A 15,034-nucleotide genomic window follows, 5' to 3' on the forward strand; every position below is an offset into this window, starting at 1 on the left:
TTCTTTTGGCTAATAAAACTATTATTATTATTATTACTCCTGGAGTACGTATTTCAGGCTTTTAGATTTTTTAATGATGATATCTATTTTTCGCAATTAAAAGAAAAGTGAAAATTTTCAAGCGCACGACAACGCGACGGTTAAGTAAGAATGATGGGAAAAGTCCGTGTGACGTATTTCTGGTTCCCCCTGCCACCTTGTGAGGTGACCTTGGGGTGAGGCTTGAGCGCTGATACGACGCAGACTGCTAGCAGGTAGCACTTGGCTTAAATAAGGATTATTATTCCCCTATCAAACGAAGGAAACTTTCCAAGCTTAGGTATTTTAAATGTGCGATTATTAAGAGATGCTTCCCTGAGCTCTGTGCCTCATGCATGCATTGGTAATCACAAACAATGTAAAACTCCTATCTGCTCGTATAGAAACTAGGTCCCTGTGACGTCACGTGGAGTGGCATCTCATTGGCACCAATCTGGCCTTTTTCAACTGAGGTTAAAATTGACTGTTGCCATTCGTCTAAACTGGGATTTCTAAAACCAAATAATTTATATATTATGAATACACTAATGGTGGGTAACGAATCGCAATCAATGCATTTCGTTTTCTTAGATGAAGGAAACTACCCTAATGTCGAAAATTGTGGCTCTTACTACCTATGAGGACCTAGGAATGCTGTAAGAATACATTGTCATCTTGTTATGATCATCACTGAAAATTTCGAGTTGATAGCTAATCAGGAAGTGGGTTAAATTTTAGTCGCATGATTTTGCCTGATCAGACAAACAAAATCAAGAAAGTGAATTGATATAAACGCGGTAAAAAGGATATTTTTATATTCAATACACTCAATTTTGGACACAATAATGAATTCAAACACGTTCTAATATAAGTCCATTCTGGTAAAATTTTATTAAATTAGTAACAAATAGCAAAATAGAATCAATAACAATCTGAAAATCATCATTCAGATCCAAATATCACTGCATGAATTAAAGAGTATTAATTTAAATTAATGAAAGAATAAAGCGTTGTATCATGATCCTTCCCCATCACTATAAATGCATTGAAAATGATTATCATTCAGTCCTTTGCAAGCACTATGAGGGCTTAGGACCAGCAGCAGCAGAACGTGGAATGGGAAGGCCCAAGTGTTGGCAGAAAGCGTTACGAGATTCTCGGACTGCAGACATGTTTGGAGATGCCCAGTCCGTCTCTGCGAGGAGAGACAGTGCCTCATCCACAGATGCACCAAAACTCTCCTCACCCGCTACCAAAAGAGCCTCATACAGCAGCGCAGCCGTGGCTGTTCTGGCTCGCGATGCACCACAGCCAAGGAGAACAGCAAGCAGTGAGAGGCACCTTGAGAGGATGAAACAACAAAATGGTGTTCACCCCCAGCAGATAAAAGTGAATTGTATGAGCTCCGTATGTAGCCCTGCTCAAAATTTTTGAGGATTTGATTGAGGAAAATATGAGTTACAATTAATTATTTAGTAAAAGTTTGATTTTACACAGCTTGATTTTTCATACATATATCCACTATGAGAACGCTCACCTATTTACTGACTCTTGGTCTTTCATACTAAGCCCACATTTTGGTCCCTCAAACTACATGAAATGAAAGTTTTACTGTAATCCAGGAAATATATTTCTTCATAAGATTCTGAGCAAAAGGGAACTAGAGATACTATAGGGATAAGCTAATTTGTCTGATTTTTAAGGTTTTGAGCGGAATTCGTAAAATGCAAACATCAACATGAACCAAATTCAAGTTTTTCCTGTTAAAATTAATGCAATGTTTATTCATTGATGGTGAATTAATGCTCAAGTAATTTTGAGAGACCAGAGGTAACGTTTTCACATGAGCAGGAAAGCCCATGCGCCTGCATTAATTTCCTGAAGCAAGGATAGTACATAGGAGGCAAAATTATGAATTTTGTAGTAATAATCGAAGTTACTGCCACCTGTGGTAGCTGATAGAGGCAAGGTGTGCAGAACTTCATGAGGGATCACTCATTGAATAACAAATACATAGCAAGACCACTAAATCTTGGAACTAAAACTTAGCATTGATATATTCATCAGCAGAGTGAGCAAATAGAGGAGGATGATTCATGATTTAAGAGGAAGTAAAATATGTATGTATATGTTCAGACATAATAAAGAAAGAATAAGTTCTATTGATTGGAACAAATTATTTAACAGAGAAATCAAAAATAGAAGTTCCATGGAAATTTGTGTCATCTAGATACGCCGGAGTATTATAAGACACAGGAAAAAGCAAAATCTAGGAAAAAATAAATTTTGCTACAGGCGGAATATTACCATTTCCAATTTCCCAACCATAACTCCACGGAATTAAATCTAAAATATGAACTGGTTACTTACTTTTTAGACACATCAGGTGGTATTCCAGCCTGAAGAAGTTGGCAGAGTACACCAGCGGCAGCCATTCGCTTGTATACAGTAGGATTATTCAACATTTCCTTGCGTACAATTCGCAGAATTTGGGAAGGAAGGGATGATGACATACTTTCCTGATTTTCCTCATCCACAGGTGCTAAAAGAACAGGACTGATCGCTCCAGAACCAATAATCTGCTCAAAGCTCCGTAGAATAGGGAGAGAGAGGCGTTGAGAATTGCTATGGTCATCTGCTACTTTCACTAATTCATCACAGATTTTTTTCAATGTGCCAAAGGGTAATGTCTGAAGGTGACTGGCCAATGATTCAATCGACTTTTTAGCCTGAAAAATGCAACGTAATGAACAGTAGTTAGTAATGAACATGAAAATATAAAAATAAAAAGCTGGAATTGGGAAAGAGACAGTGCCATATGAACCATTAAAGGCAGGAGAGGAGGAGATTATAAAAAAGAATGACAGTGAAAAGAGGAAAAGCTGGAGATGATATACAGTGTAACATCGATAAAACGAGACCCTACGGCGCTCAAATAAACACTCACTGTAGCAAATAGTTGCTTTATCGGAGGTGGAGCAAATAATAGCCAATAAACCTATTTTGTATCAACACTTACATAGGAATACAATTGGTTTGGCGACAGAGATATTTCTATCCGATAAATTTAGAGGCATAAATCCACAGGAAATGCAATGTTTTCTTTATCTTAATAACAATTTAGCAATAGGGTGGTTTCCTATAATTTTTTTATTGCTTTAATCGAAAGATTATTACTCCTGGAGTACGTATTTCACGCTTTTAGATTTTTAAATGACAACACCTATTTTTCGCGATTAAATGAAAAGTGAAAATTTTCAAGCGCGCGAAAACGCGACGCTTAAGTATGAATGCCGGGAAATATCTCCGTACGTCGTATTTCTGGTTCCCCCTCCCGCCCGGTGAGGTGACCTTGAGGCGAGGCTTAGCGCTGATACGTCGCAGGATGCTAGCAGATAGCTGAGTACCTTGCTATATGGTAGCGCTTGGCTTAAAAAAGGTTTATTATTACCTTATCAAACGAAGAAAACTTTCCGAACTTAGCCAGTTTTAATAGGTGATTATTAAGACATGTTTCCCTTAGCTCTGTGCCTCATGCATGCATTGGTAACCTCAGACGATGTATAACTCCTATCCTCTCGTGTAGAAACTAGGTCCCTGTGACGTCATGCGGAGTGGAATCGCATGAGCGCCAATCTGGCCTTTTTCAAATGAGGATAAAATTTGACCCTTGCCATTCGTCTAAACCGGTATTTCAAAAACCAAATAATTTGTGTATTATGAATACACTAATGGTGGGTAACATATCGCAATCAATGCCTTTCGTTTTCTTTGATGAAGGAAACTACCCTATTCAATTTATAAGCGCAGCATCATCATCACTGGTCAACAATCCTAGGATTGGTTTGACGCAGCTCTCCCCGTTCTTTTCTTCCACTTGTCCTTCGACGATTGTCTTCATCAGGCCATCATGTCTCAAGATGTGGCCTATAAGGTTGTTCCGTCTTCTTGTTAAGGTTTTCATGAGGCTTCTCCTCTCTCCTACTATTCTTAGGACTTCTTCGTTACTAACTCAGTCGATCCATTTCATCTTCATCATTCTTCTGTAGCACCACATTTCGAAGGCCTCTATCCTTGCTTTCTCCGCTTGGGTCATTGCCCATGTCTCACTTCCGTATAGGAGCATATTCCAAATGTAAGTTCTTATAAATTGTTTCTTTACTTCTATATTTAAGTTTCCCACTGTAAGCAGGTCTTTCTTTTGGTGGAATGCTCTCTTTGCCAGGGCTATTCTGCTGATGATTTCTTTCTTGCTCCTCCCGTCACTAGTTATCTTGCTTCCCAAATAACTGAATTTATCCACCTCTATCAGTTTTTGCTTCCCTATTTAAATGTTAGTCTTGACTTCTTCTCTTCTGCTGCATATTAAGATCTTGGTTTTCTTCGTGCTTATTTTCAGTTGATATCTACTCATTACCCTACCCATATTAACCAGAATATTTTTCAAATCCTTCTCTGTTTCTGCTATAACGGCTATGTCATCGGTAAATCTTAACATGCTAATTTTTTCTCCATGGATATTCACTCCCAATGCCTTTTCTTTGATTTCATTAATGGCTTTCTCAATGTAAACGTTGAAAATTACGCGTGACGATGCACAGCCTCGTCTCACTCCTTTCCTAATTCTTGCTTCTTCACATCTGGGCTCTGATTTTATGACCGCTACTTGGTATTTGTATAAACTGTGGATGATTCTTCTGTCATTGTAAAGAACCCCGATTTCTTTTAGGATTCCAAGCATTGTGCTCCAATCCACGTTGTCAAAAGCCTTCTCTAAGTCCACGAACGCAACGAACGTTGGCTTGTTCTTTTCCATTCTCTTCTCTACGAGCAGTCTAAGGGCCAATATTGCTTCCCTTGTGCCTTTGTTTTTTCTGAATCCAAATTGGTCCTCATTCAAATATTCCTCTGCTCTTCGTTCTATTCTTCTAAAGACGATCCTTGTCAGTATCTTCAACGCATGTGTGGTTAGGCTTCTGGTCCTAAAATATTTGCAGTTCTCCGCTCTTTTCTTCTTAGAAATAAGGATTATAATCTTCCTCTTGAAGTCCTTTGGTATCTCATCTGTCAAATACATTTCAGTAATGATTTTGTACAGGTGGTTCAACGTCTTCTCTCCTGCATTTATAATTAGCTTTGCAGGAATATCATCAATACCAGATGTTTTATTTATCCTAAGGTCTCTTACAGCCGCATCAAATTCTGATCTTAAAATTGGGGCTCCCATGTCATCAGCATCCACTTCCCTCTCGTTTTCGATAGCATTCGTTCTTAGGCTGCTTCCTTTGTACAAATCTTCCAAATATTCCTTCCATCTCTTCCCTTTGTCTTTGTTTTCAATCATTAGATCTCTGTTTTTGTCCCTAGGGTATTACACCTTACGCTCCTTTCCTTAAAGTGGTATCTAACTGTCCTATAGGCGGCCTCTACTTTTCCATGTTTAAGATTGTTTTGTACTTCTTCACAAATATTTTCATCCACGTTTCTCTAGCCTTCTGCGCTTTACGACATATTTTGTTCCTTATTCTCTGGTAACAATTCTGTCCTTCCTCTGTTTTCGCAGCCTTGTGTTTTTTTCTTTCTTCCATGAGAGATATTACTTCCTGCGTGATCCATGGTTTTTTCATAATGACTCTTCTTTTACCAAGAACTTCCTCAGCTGCTGCCTGCAGACCACTTCTAATGGTTTTCCAACTCTCTTCCACTGGTTTTTGGTCGTATCCTCCCCTATTCTCTTTTCTACAGCTTCTTTAAAAGCCAGTTGATGCTGAACCTCCTTCAGTTTTTCAACCTGCCATGTATTTTTCACGGCTTTCTTCAATTTCTTAAATTTAAGGTGGCATTTCATCATAACTAAGTTATGGTCACTATTGATATCTGCCCCTGGATAACTTTTGCAGTCCTTCACCTGGTTTCTGAATCTTTGTTTCACTAGAATGTAGTCGATTTGGAATCTTCTACGGTCTCCTGGCATCTTCCATTTGTATCTTCTTCGCAAGGGGTTTTTGAATAAAGTGTTGGCAACCACTAGCCTGTGCTCAGTGCAGAATTCCAGAAGCCTTTCTCCTCTTTCATTTCGGTTACCCAACCCATATTTCCCAGTTATTATTCCGTCTTGACCTTCGCCGACGACAGCGTTCCAGTCACCTAAAATAATAAGATTTTCTTCCCCTCTTACCTGCTTCATAACTTCCGCTATATCTTGGTAGACATCTTCTACTTCTTCATCTTCATAATAGGACATAGGCATGTAAACCTGCACCACTACAGTAGCTACGGGTTTAGTATCTATCTTCACCATTACTATCCTTTCATTAAACTGCAGGTAGCTTTTGACACGCATCCCGGCACTCTTTCTAAGCATTATGCCTACTCCAGCATTATCATTAAGCGATCCTGTGTGTATCATTCTGTAGCTTCCACTCCAAAAGTCTTCTTCTTGGGGCCACTTCATTTCGCTGATGCCTAATAAGTCGAGGTTCATTCTTCGCATCTCCACCTTCAAGTTCTCTAGCTTACCGCAGGTACGAAGTGATCTGACGTTCCATGTTCCTATCCGTAACATTCTATCTTGTTTGACCGATGTACCCTCTCGAGTAGTCCCCGCCTGGAGATCCGAATGGGGGACTAGTTTACCTCCGGAATATTTTACCCGAGAGAATTCCATCATGTCATTATATAAATTGAGTGGAGTAGCTGCGACTCCTTGGGTTGATAATGTGGTGGTTTCCCCTTGCCTTCCACATTGCAGTACTACAGCCGTTAAAGTAAATGTTACCACGCCCGTAGTGAAATGTGTGTCGCTGTACCGACCAGTATGGTCTCCACCTTCGCACATATGAAGAGGAGCTGCTGCCCTCTCCCCCGGGTAATGAGAGGCATAATTGTTGGCAGCCCCCAGTCACCAAGTCACGGTATCTTCACTGGTTTCCATATCATTTAAATGGCCTACCTTACCCAAGGGTAGCCCAATACCCCCTCAGAACACCGCCGCTTTTTGTCCACGGCTGCTTATTTGACGAGAGAACTCGCTTATCTCGCAGCTAACCTCTATATCTAAAGGTTGACCCACCATCCGCAACCCGGTGGACGAACTCAGTGGCTTTAAGCTCAGCCGCGAGAAATGGAAAATAAGCTGCGATGCAGCTTTATCAGTAATTGTTTCAATTTTCAGCAGAAAGTAAAAGGACAGCGGAAAGTATAAGCGCAGCACTGAATCAAAATCATGGAAAGCCTTGCTTTGTCAATCAGTATCCCAATGCACAACCGAACAAGCCATTTTTATACGTAATTAGTGCATTTAGGTGATCATTCAATTAATTGGTACTTTCCGCTGAAAATTGAAACAATTACTGATAAAGCTGCATCGTGGCTTATTTTCCATTGATGTATGTTTATTGTTCCTGTATGTTTTGCAGAAGTTATGTGAAATAGCATATCACATTTATTTCTGCAAGAGAAAACGGTGGAGGGTGGTAGAATGATCCTGCCTTGGAAGACTTTATCTATCATCTAATGTAATATCTTCATTATCTACACTAAAAAGTCTGCTACACATTCTTAATGATGACATTAAAAATGCCTATGTTTAAAAAAAGTTCCATCTTGAGTGTTACGCCTGTGACGTCATTGAAAGAATATATTGAGTGTATCCAAGGCACTGCAATAAAAACAATGTGAAATAAAATTGGAAATATATGAAAAGATATTAACTACATATCATTTCACGAAAAATATAACGTTGATAATATGCTGACGTCACTCAAGTAAAACAAAAGCAAGCTCCAAGAAACTGCGACTAAATGACATGCATGGGAAAGATATGCAACAAAGAAATGAAAAAGCATACGCATCTGATGGACCCTAAGGCCAACAAAACTTACAATTATGAATGTGTAGATTTAAAATTCTCAATAACATCCAAGACAAAACAATAAAATACGCGACTGTTACACCTACATCAGCCTTTTTATATTAGAAAATAACTCGCCCTAAGGATAGGAATGCAATTTACATTAGCTGTAAAATTGTAGTGGCCCTTCTAGTTGTGGAAATGACTTCGGCACATCCACCAGACAGTCATAAACAAAAGTTTTGAGCACTGAATAGTAGAGGCCTTCACGTTGTAGAAATCCATCTTACTGATTTGTGAATGAAAAACTTTGCTGTTTCACAGCATGCTGCACAGAGCATTAGCCGTACCATTAGAGCCAACAGCTTTCATGTCAGAAATAATCACAATTAAAAAAATTGCAGTCGCCAACGGTTACGCTGAAAAATTAATCGACGATTTACTGGCAGGCAAAAGGAAAAAAATGTTAATCAAGGATTTTTACTCCTCAACCACAAATGACAAAGGATCGTGGCGACGCCTGAAGTATGTAGGACAACCCTCTATTAAAATAGGAAAGTTTCTCAAAGAAATGAACATTCATCCAGCTTACTACAATAACAGGAATCTAAAAAGCTTGCTTCCACCCATCAAAGACTCCATAAACCCAGCCCTCCATAGTGGCGTTTACCAACTAAAATGCAGTGATTGTGGTGCCAAATACGTGGGACAAACGGGGAGGAACCTAGCCATTAGAGGCAAAGAACACAGACGAGACTACATCAAGAAAACGGGGATGTCCCAGTTTGCCTCCCACCTCCTTGAAGGAGGACATCAGGCGGATTTCACCCCGGAGTTGCTGCACCGTGTGAAGAAAGGGTCACAAATGGACATCAGGGAGCAACTGGAAATTTTAAGAATAGTTAAAAAGAAAGAGCTCATCACTAATGACCACCTTTTCCCATTCCACTCCCCCCTCCTGGACATCCCAATTTCGCACCCGAAAAATAATCCCCATGACGCTAACCCACGCCGCCTTCCCTAAGTACGTTCCCTTTCCTCTCCCCCCCTCCTACGCGAAGTGCAACAATGTAGCGCTCTACAGACATCTCCTCTCCACCCCTTTCCCCTCCCCACCCCTTAAACTCTTTCCCCCCCCTTTTTGGTATATAACCCACAGCAACGCTACATGTACTGCTAGTCCTATGAATATGATACAGTGTATCGAAACTAGTCAGGAAAATAAAGTTCCAAATTGTAGAAACAGCAAAGTTTTTCATTCACAAATCAAAAAGTTTTGAGGTTTTTATTCACTATAAATTCTAGACGCTAATGGATCATTTCAATCCAACATCTACAAATACAAAGTAAGATTAAACAACAAAAAAGTCAGACACATTTAACTCACCAGACTTTCAGTTAGACTTCCAATACTGCATATTAAGCCAAGTATGAGTCGATATGTGTAGCGTGGAAGAGACACTAGGGTGACAAGACGAGAAAAGCTCTCTGTTTCAGTGTAGTGGGTGAGTCCAGTAGGGCCCTCTTTCGGTATGGCATCTATGAGTTCCATGCGATGAGGAATGTTGGGCACAGGAGGATCCCTTTGGCACAATAGAACTTTAAAATTAATTACTTTACACAAGCATACACATCATGATAAAAATGACTGCAGGCATTTAGAAGTAAGCCATCAGACAAATAGTTGATCATTATAAAATACATAAAGCAAAACAGCCCGGCTGATTATACATAAAAATTCAAACCAGAAATGTGTATACGAAATTATCAAAAAAAAACTAAAATAGAAATGGGAACATTATGGGAAATTAGAATTGTACATTTAGGCAATGTTAAAGTAAGATAAAAGGACTTTTGGAATTCAGTGACATCATGAAATTAATGCAGATTTAAAAAAGTATACTTGAAATGGGTAAATAATACATACTGACCATGAAAAATAAAGAATGCACAGTTTCCAATACCTTAGCTACAAAGTTCTTCATTCAGAAATAATTTCCTCAGTTTTGAAAGTGCATACCATTAACAAAGATACATACATACTTCACAACAAAATCAGTATGCTTATTGACTATAGTAAAAATAAATACTGTTGTCATAATTTAAAAATTTTCACCTACATGCAGAGAAGAGCTCCAAGTGCCTTGATAGCACAGTTCTCTAACCTCCCAATTGGCTCCACACATTGCTGAAGTATCCGTGAGAACATTTCTCCAACTAATTCCTCTGTGAGAATACTGGGTTTAGTTGATACCACAACTTGCGTCAAGACCTAAAATATTCCACAGAGGATTTAATAACCAATATGCACATAAAATAGAATTGTAACCCTTATTCAGTTCTAAAGTGGAAAAGCAAGGTATGCATGGAATGGCATATCAGTTGAAAAGTTGACAAATATACTCCAATTTAGAATAGAATCATGTTATCGCATATTTCAACCATTTGATAATACCAAATTTCTTATTTCCATGAATTATGTATCTTCATTGGATGATGAGACTGCATGGCTTTGTATGATTTCCAGGGAAGTCCTGAGAAAAATCAAGATAAGTGCCTTAAGAGACAATTTTCTACATCTAATTCTATCAACTACAGTACACTCCCGATTATCTGGGCTAACGATGGGGAGAGACGGCACGAATAATCGGAAAAAACCGATAACCCTAACTTTCACTTAAATGTCTTGTAATGTTCATAATTTACCTAAAACAAACAATATACTATTATTATTTATGCAGTTATCCTGTTATTTTAGAATGCTTCCTGGATTCAATGAGACCTTTCTTTGCCAGTTCGCAATCTTTTTAGTGGCGATAACATGATTGTACTCGTATTCCTACTGATCCATGTACGACATGGTATCGAAAACCACACACCCATTGCTGTGTGATCAAGAATACAGAAAAGTGGTTAGCACTAATGCTTCAAAACCACTGCTCGACGTCAGCAACTACACTATCAGGCACCATTCCAAGTAGTCGTGTCTCGCACAAGTTGCCCGGGTTGCTACGGGACGTGTATCCGTGATCACGGAGCACGGTCGCGCACTGCGAGGCTTGGAAAACAGGAACACGGTGCTCCCGTGAATACAGCTAGAGTGCGATCACTTCCATTTTACGAAGGGAATTCTAATAGAAATAATAAGCCTGGTGTATCCTAGCATTAATGCAGTGATTCCGATGATTTTGCATCAGATTTTATTTTTTTTTTATAAAGATCGAGGACAAAACTGAGCGAGAGTGAAAATCATGCACGAATAATCCGCAACTCCAATAAACCCCAGCCGGATAATCAGGAATCTGCAGTATATCTTTTGAACAAATGTAAACGATCATGGATGTTTCCAACCACCTCCTCTTCAACTCCTTTGCTAGCACGCAGTCTCGCTTTCCCATGGTCGTCCCTTCTTCAAATAGTTTCCTTCAATATTCCTCCATTCTGCAAGTTCCATAGATGTTTTCCAAAACACACTCATTGAACGTGTTATTCAAACACGTTCACGATATTTCTGGGACGATCGGCACTCCCTATGTCAGTCTCATTGTCCCGCTGCACTTGATTTCTAAAAAATGTCTTACTAAGATGCTCAAATTTAAGCACAGACTCAGAGGATCGATAAAATCATATACATAACGACACATTCTGAAATCATTCTTTTCTATCTCCTTAAGAGTAAAATATGCTTCTCATTCCACAACTTTGGTCACTTTATCTAAGCGCTGTCTCCGCGGTTGTCTCGTAGTCTACCGTGGCGATCTTGATTCGTTGATCTTTCCATCTTTCAGGTTTTCGCCATATTATTTGTCATAGGGTGATGACAGTTTCACCTGGATTCCACCAGATGTCTTCAGGTCCAAGTGCCGATATCGGCACTTGGCATCTCCTGTGCACGACGGTTTCTGTTCCACAATAATCCCAAGTTTTTTTATTTACATGCGCAAAAATGAACGTTTTTCGATAGTCCAGGAAAATTATTTCATTTTTTCACTGATTTGTTTACACTATGTCTCCCAAATACCTGTTTCAACACAATGAACATATCAGAAAATTTGCAAAACGTGATCACGAGAGTAAAATAATACAGTAGACTCTCATTATTACGAAGTTCACAGGACCGAAAACCCAGAGGTTCATAATAACGAATTTTGTATGAATTTTTTCTCCTAAGAATCATTGCAAAAAAACATACTTTGTCGAAATTTCTTGTCTCTTCAATCTCCCGTATTTACAGTTGCACTGCATAATAGCTTCAGGGCCAAATACACGATTATATTACGCGCAAATATAAAAAAACAAGTATATTCGTTGTTTCGAACAACGTGGTGTGACGTTACGTCGTAAATCTAGTTGATTTTTCACGTAGGCCCAGACAAGGGAAATACTCCAACCGTCGGTCACAAGCTGGATCAGGGAAAGACTCCAACAAGAAAAACAGCTCACAAGAAAAAGGTAGCCAAAAACAATTTACGAGTTATTACCGTTCGATATCTATTCAAAGTAGAGTATTCAAAAATCAGAAGTATTACAGAAAACAATGATAGTAATTCATGATGCCAAAGGAAACATTACCAGCTAAATACCAGCCGAATAATTGCTCAAAATTTGCCATGTCTCACTAGACATGCGTCTTTGACCAGGGCACGAGCAGAAGAGGGCTTGCCTGTTCAGGACAAGACAGGATTTGAGGGGAGGGATTCTTCCAGGGAGTGGAGGGGTAGCCAGGCGAATTCAACTACTGCGCCACTGATGCGTCACTGCCCCTGCAGAAACGGCCGCTCCGCAAAACACCATTCCCTGGTTTTGAGACAACAGCATACCAGCCAGAATTTTCCCCTCAACTTCTGGGTTGGAGACATCAGTCGAAACAGAGGGATATTCATTGGAACACATGGAGGGGAAGGAGATACTGGGGTGAGGTGTTGGAGGGAGAGAGAGTTGTGATAGGACAATGGTAAAACTTCTCACTCCAAGTGCAATACTAAGGCCTTAGCACCGATTTCCCCTTGCTTGCCAAGGAGTAAGTATTCTCCGCAGTAGTCCTATATAAGTCTTGCATTGCAGGTAGGTTGGTTCGGGGTTGGTTCGGGGTTGTTTCGGGGCTGTTTCAGAGGCTGATTCCAGAGGCTGAGTTTCCAGAGGCAGGGTTTCCAGAGACAGGATTTTCCAGAGACAGGATTTTGCAGAGACAGGATTTTGCGAGACAGGGCATTTTGCTACAGGGGCCTTTTGTGCGAAAAATCCTTTGCGCGAAAAAACCTTAGCGCGAAAAGTTCTTGGCGGGAGAAGTTCTGCGGATAAGTTCGGAGGAAGTTCGAGGAATTTCTGGGGGGGGGGGGAACCAGAGATTTTTGGGGGGGGGGAACACTAAAAAAATGCCACAGTGGCATGGTGCAATCGAGGGTTGATATCTTCCCAAATCCAGTAAGTCCTCGATATATGAACAAAATGCATTCCGAGACCTTGCTCATACGTTGATAAACCTCTGCAAGAGGTGAAAAGTGCGGCTATCCTGCAGAATGCAACACCGCATTACATGCGTGGGTTAATCCACAACTGTAATGATCTGATCTAGCTGGGCATGCAACGCAGCCGGAGCCATAAAAAATCGCTCTCAACGGGAAGGAAGAACGGGCAAAACGCTGAATAGTTGTTCACTTCACTATGCATTTAATGATACTTTGCTCAGATTATGCCCAAAGTGTGAGTGTGAGCAAATACATATACGACACTGCTTCGCAGCAGCCGACTCGAAAGGCACCAAATTTGAAATTTCATCCACCCTTGAATTTTTCGAATGCTCATGTCTCTGAAAGTTAATGAGTGGGTCACCATGGTTCCAGAGCAGAGGCTTATTATATGATGTTGCATGCATTCTGAAGTATCTCCTACTGAAAAAATAATCATAATTGATGCTCTTGGGCAGAGTGCACGAGGAGAACTTAAACGTAGTGCAGCGATTATACCATAGCGTAGTGTATATCCTCATAAATGCTGTTTCTTATTCATGGAACTTCATAATAAAGTTCTTTTTGTAACCGACGAGACCACGACTGGTTTGTAATTTTTTAATAACGCAAATTCCGTAATAACATTTTTTTTCCTATAGATTGGATTGGTCTTTTTGTCGGGACCTACGATTTGCTTCATAATAACGAGAACTTCATAATAACATTGTGAGTATTAACAAGAGTCTACTGTACATACCTTGAGACCAAATTTGTAGCACTTTAATGCTGTCTTTTCTGGTTCTTTTTTCTCTGATATATGAAATTAACTAAGAAAAATACGACAAATAACGTGTTATGAAATGCATTTTGTGTTATGAAAAGCAATTTGTGTTTTAAAACATAATATTTTATTTTTTAAAGATGCAAGTGAGACATTTTTATTTTACATTAGAATTTCATATGGTGTAATTAATATTTTTTGCAGTGTTCAGTTTTTCTGAACACTACGCCTAACCATAACCCATTATCAGAACACTTCTTCATTTAGTGAAAATATGGAGGGAAAACGAACAAAAGAGCGCAAGAAAAGGGCGAAAAATCAATTGGCCGCTGGCCGTCATAGTAGATACACAGCTTACCCCAGTCATTCAAGTGTTAAGCCAGGCCTCTATCTTAAACTCTGTTCAGCTGGACTATTGGCATTTTGTGTAAGGAGAAATAGACCACAGAAGTCAGGATAAAAGTGTCATTACCAAAAAGGAAATAATTAATGACTTAATCAATGAAGTTTGTCGAAGTGTGGCCAACCCATACAACATATGAATTAAATATAACACAGAACTTTATACCACACATCACAAGTTTTTCCCCTGCGTACCTAAATATGAAAGTATAATAGTTTTCATTAGAAACAAAGAGACAAAAATCACCCACCACAAGTCCATCCATAGATGCCTCTCTCACCCAAGCTCCAATATCACCTGTGCCATCTGCTGTGTAATCTTCCATTCCTTTCAGAAGGCAATTGTACATTAGAACAGCATGTTCTTCTTTCAGCTGGTCATCATCTGAAAAAGTAAGCAAAGGAGTAATTGGTACCCCTACAAAAGTTAACCCCATTCCCAATGAGAAGTTATCAAAAACACAATTCGAAAAAATTGAAGGAAGACACAGTAAATTCATAGTCGGGTCTTTGCCAAATTACCATTGTGCA

The 15,034-nt window shown here is 39.4% G+C and overlaps 1 protein-coding gene across 2 annotated transcripts in view; it reads right to left on the reverse strand.

Moving 5' to 3' along the window:
• Positions 1-884: 884 nt before the first annotated feature.
• The window catches only part of LOC124171366 (tubulin-specific chaperone D), a 73,159-nt gene continuing 59,009 nt past the window's right edge, over positions 885-15,034 (reverse strand). For both annotated transcript variants that reach the window (XM_046550544.1, XM_046550537.1), the window contains exons 14-18: positions 14,755-14,888; positions 9,991-10,142; positions 9,258-9,453; positions 2,389-2,747; positions 885-1,359 (exon numbers count right to left, since the gene is read on the reverse strand). In XM_046550544.1, the coding sequence (XP_046406500.1) occupies positions 1,098-1,359; positions 2,389-2,747; positions 9,258-9,453; positions 9,991-10,142; positions 14,755-14,888 (1,103 nt within the window). In that variant the 3' untranslated portion in view covers positions 885-1,097. The remainder of the gene's footprint in view (positions 1,360-2,388; positions 2,748-9,257; positions 9,454-9,990; positions 10,143-14,754; positions 14,889-15,034) is intronic.

Source organism: Ischnura elegans, chromosome 1 (assembly GCF_921293095.1).
Source record: "Ischnura elegans chromosome 1, ioIscEleg1.1, whole genome shotgun sequence".
Lineage (NCBI taxonomy): Eukaryota > Metazoa > Arthropoda > Insecta > Odonata > Coenagrionidae > Ischnura > Ischnura elegans.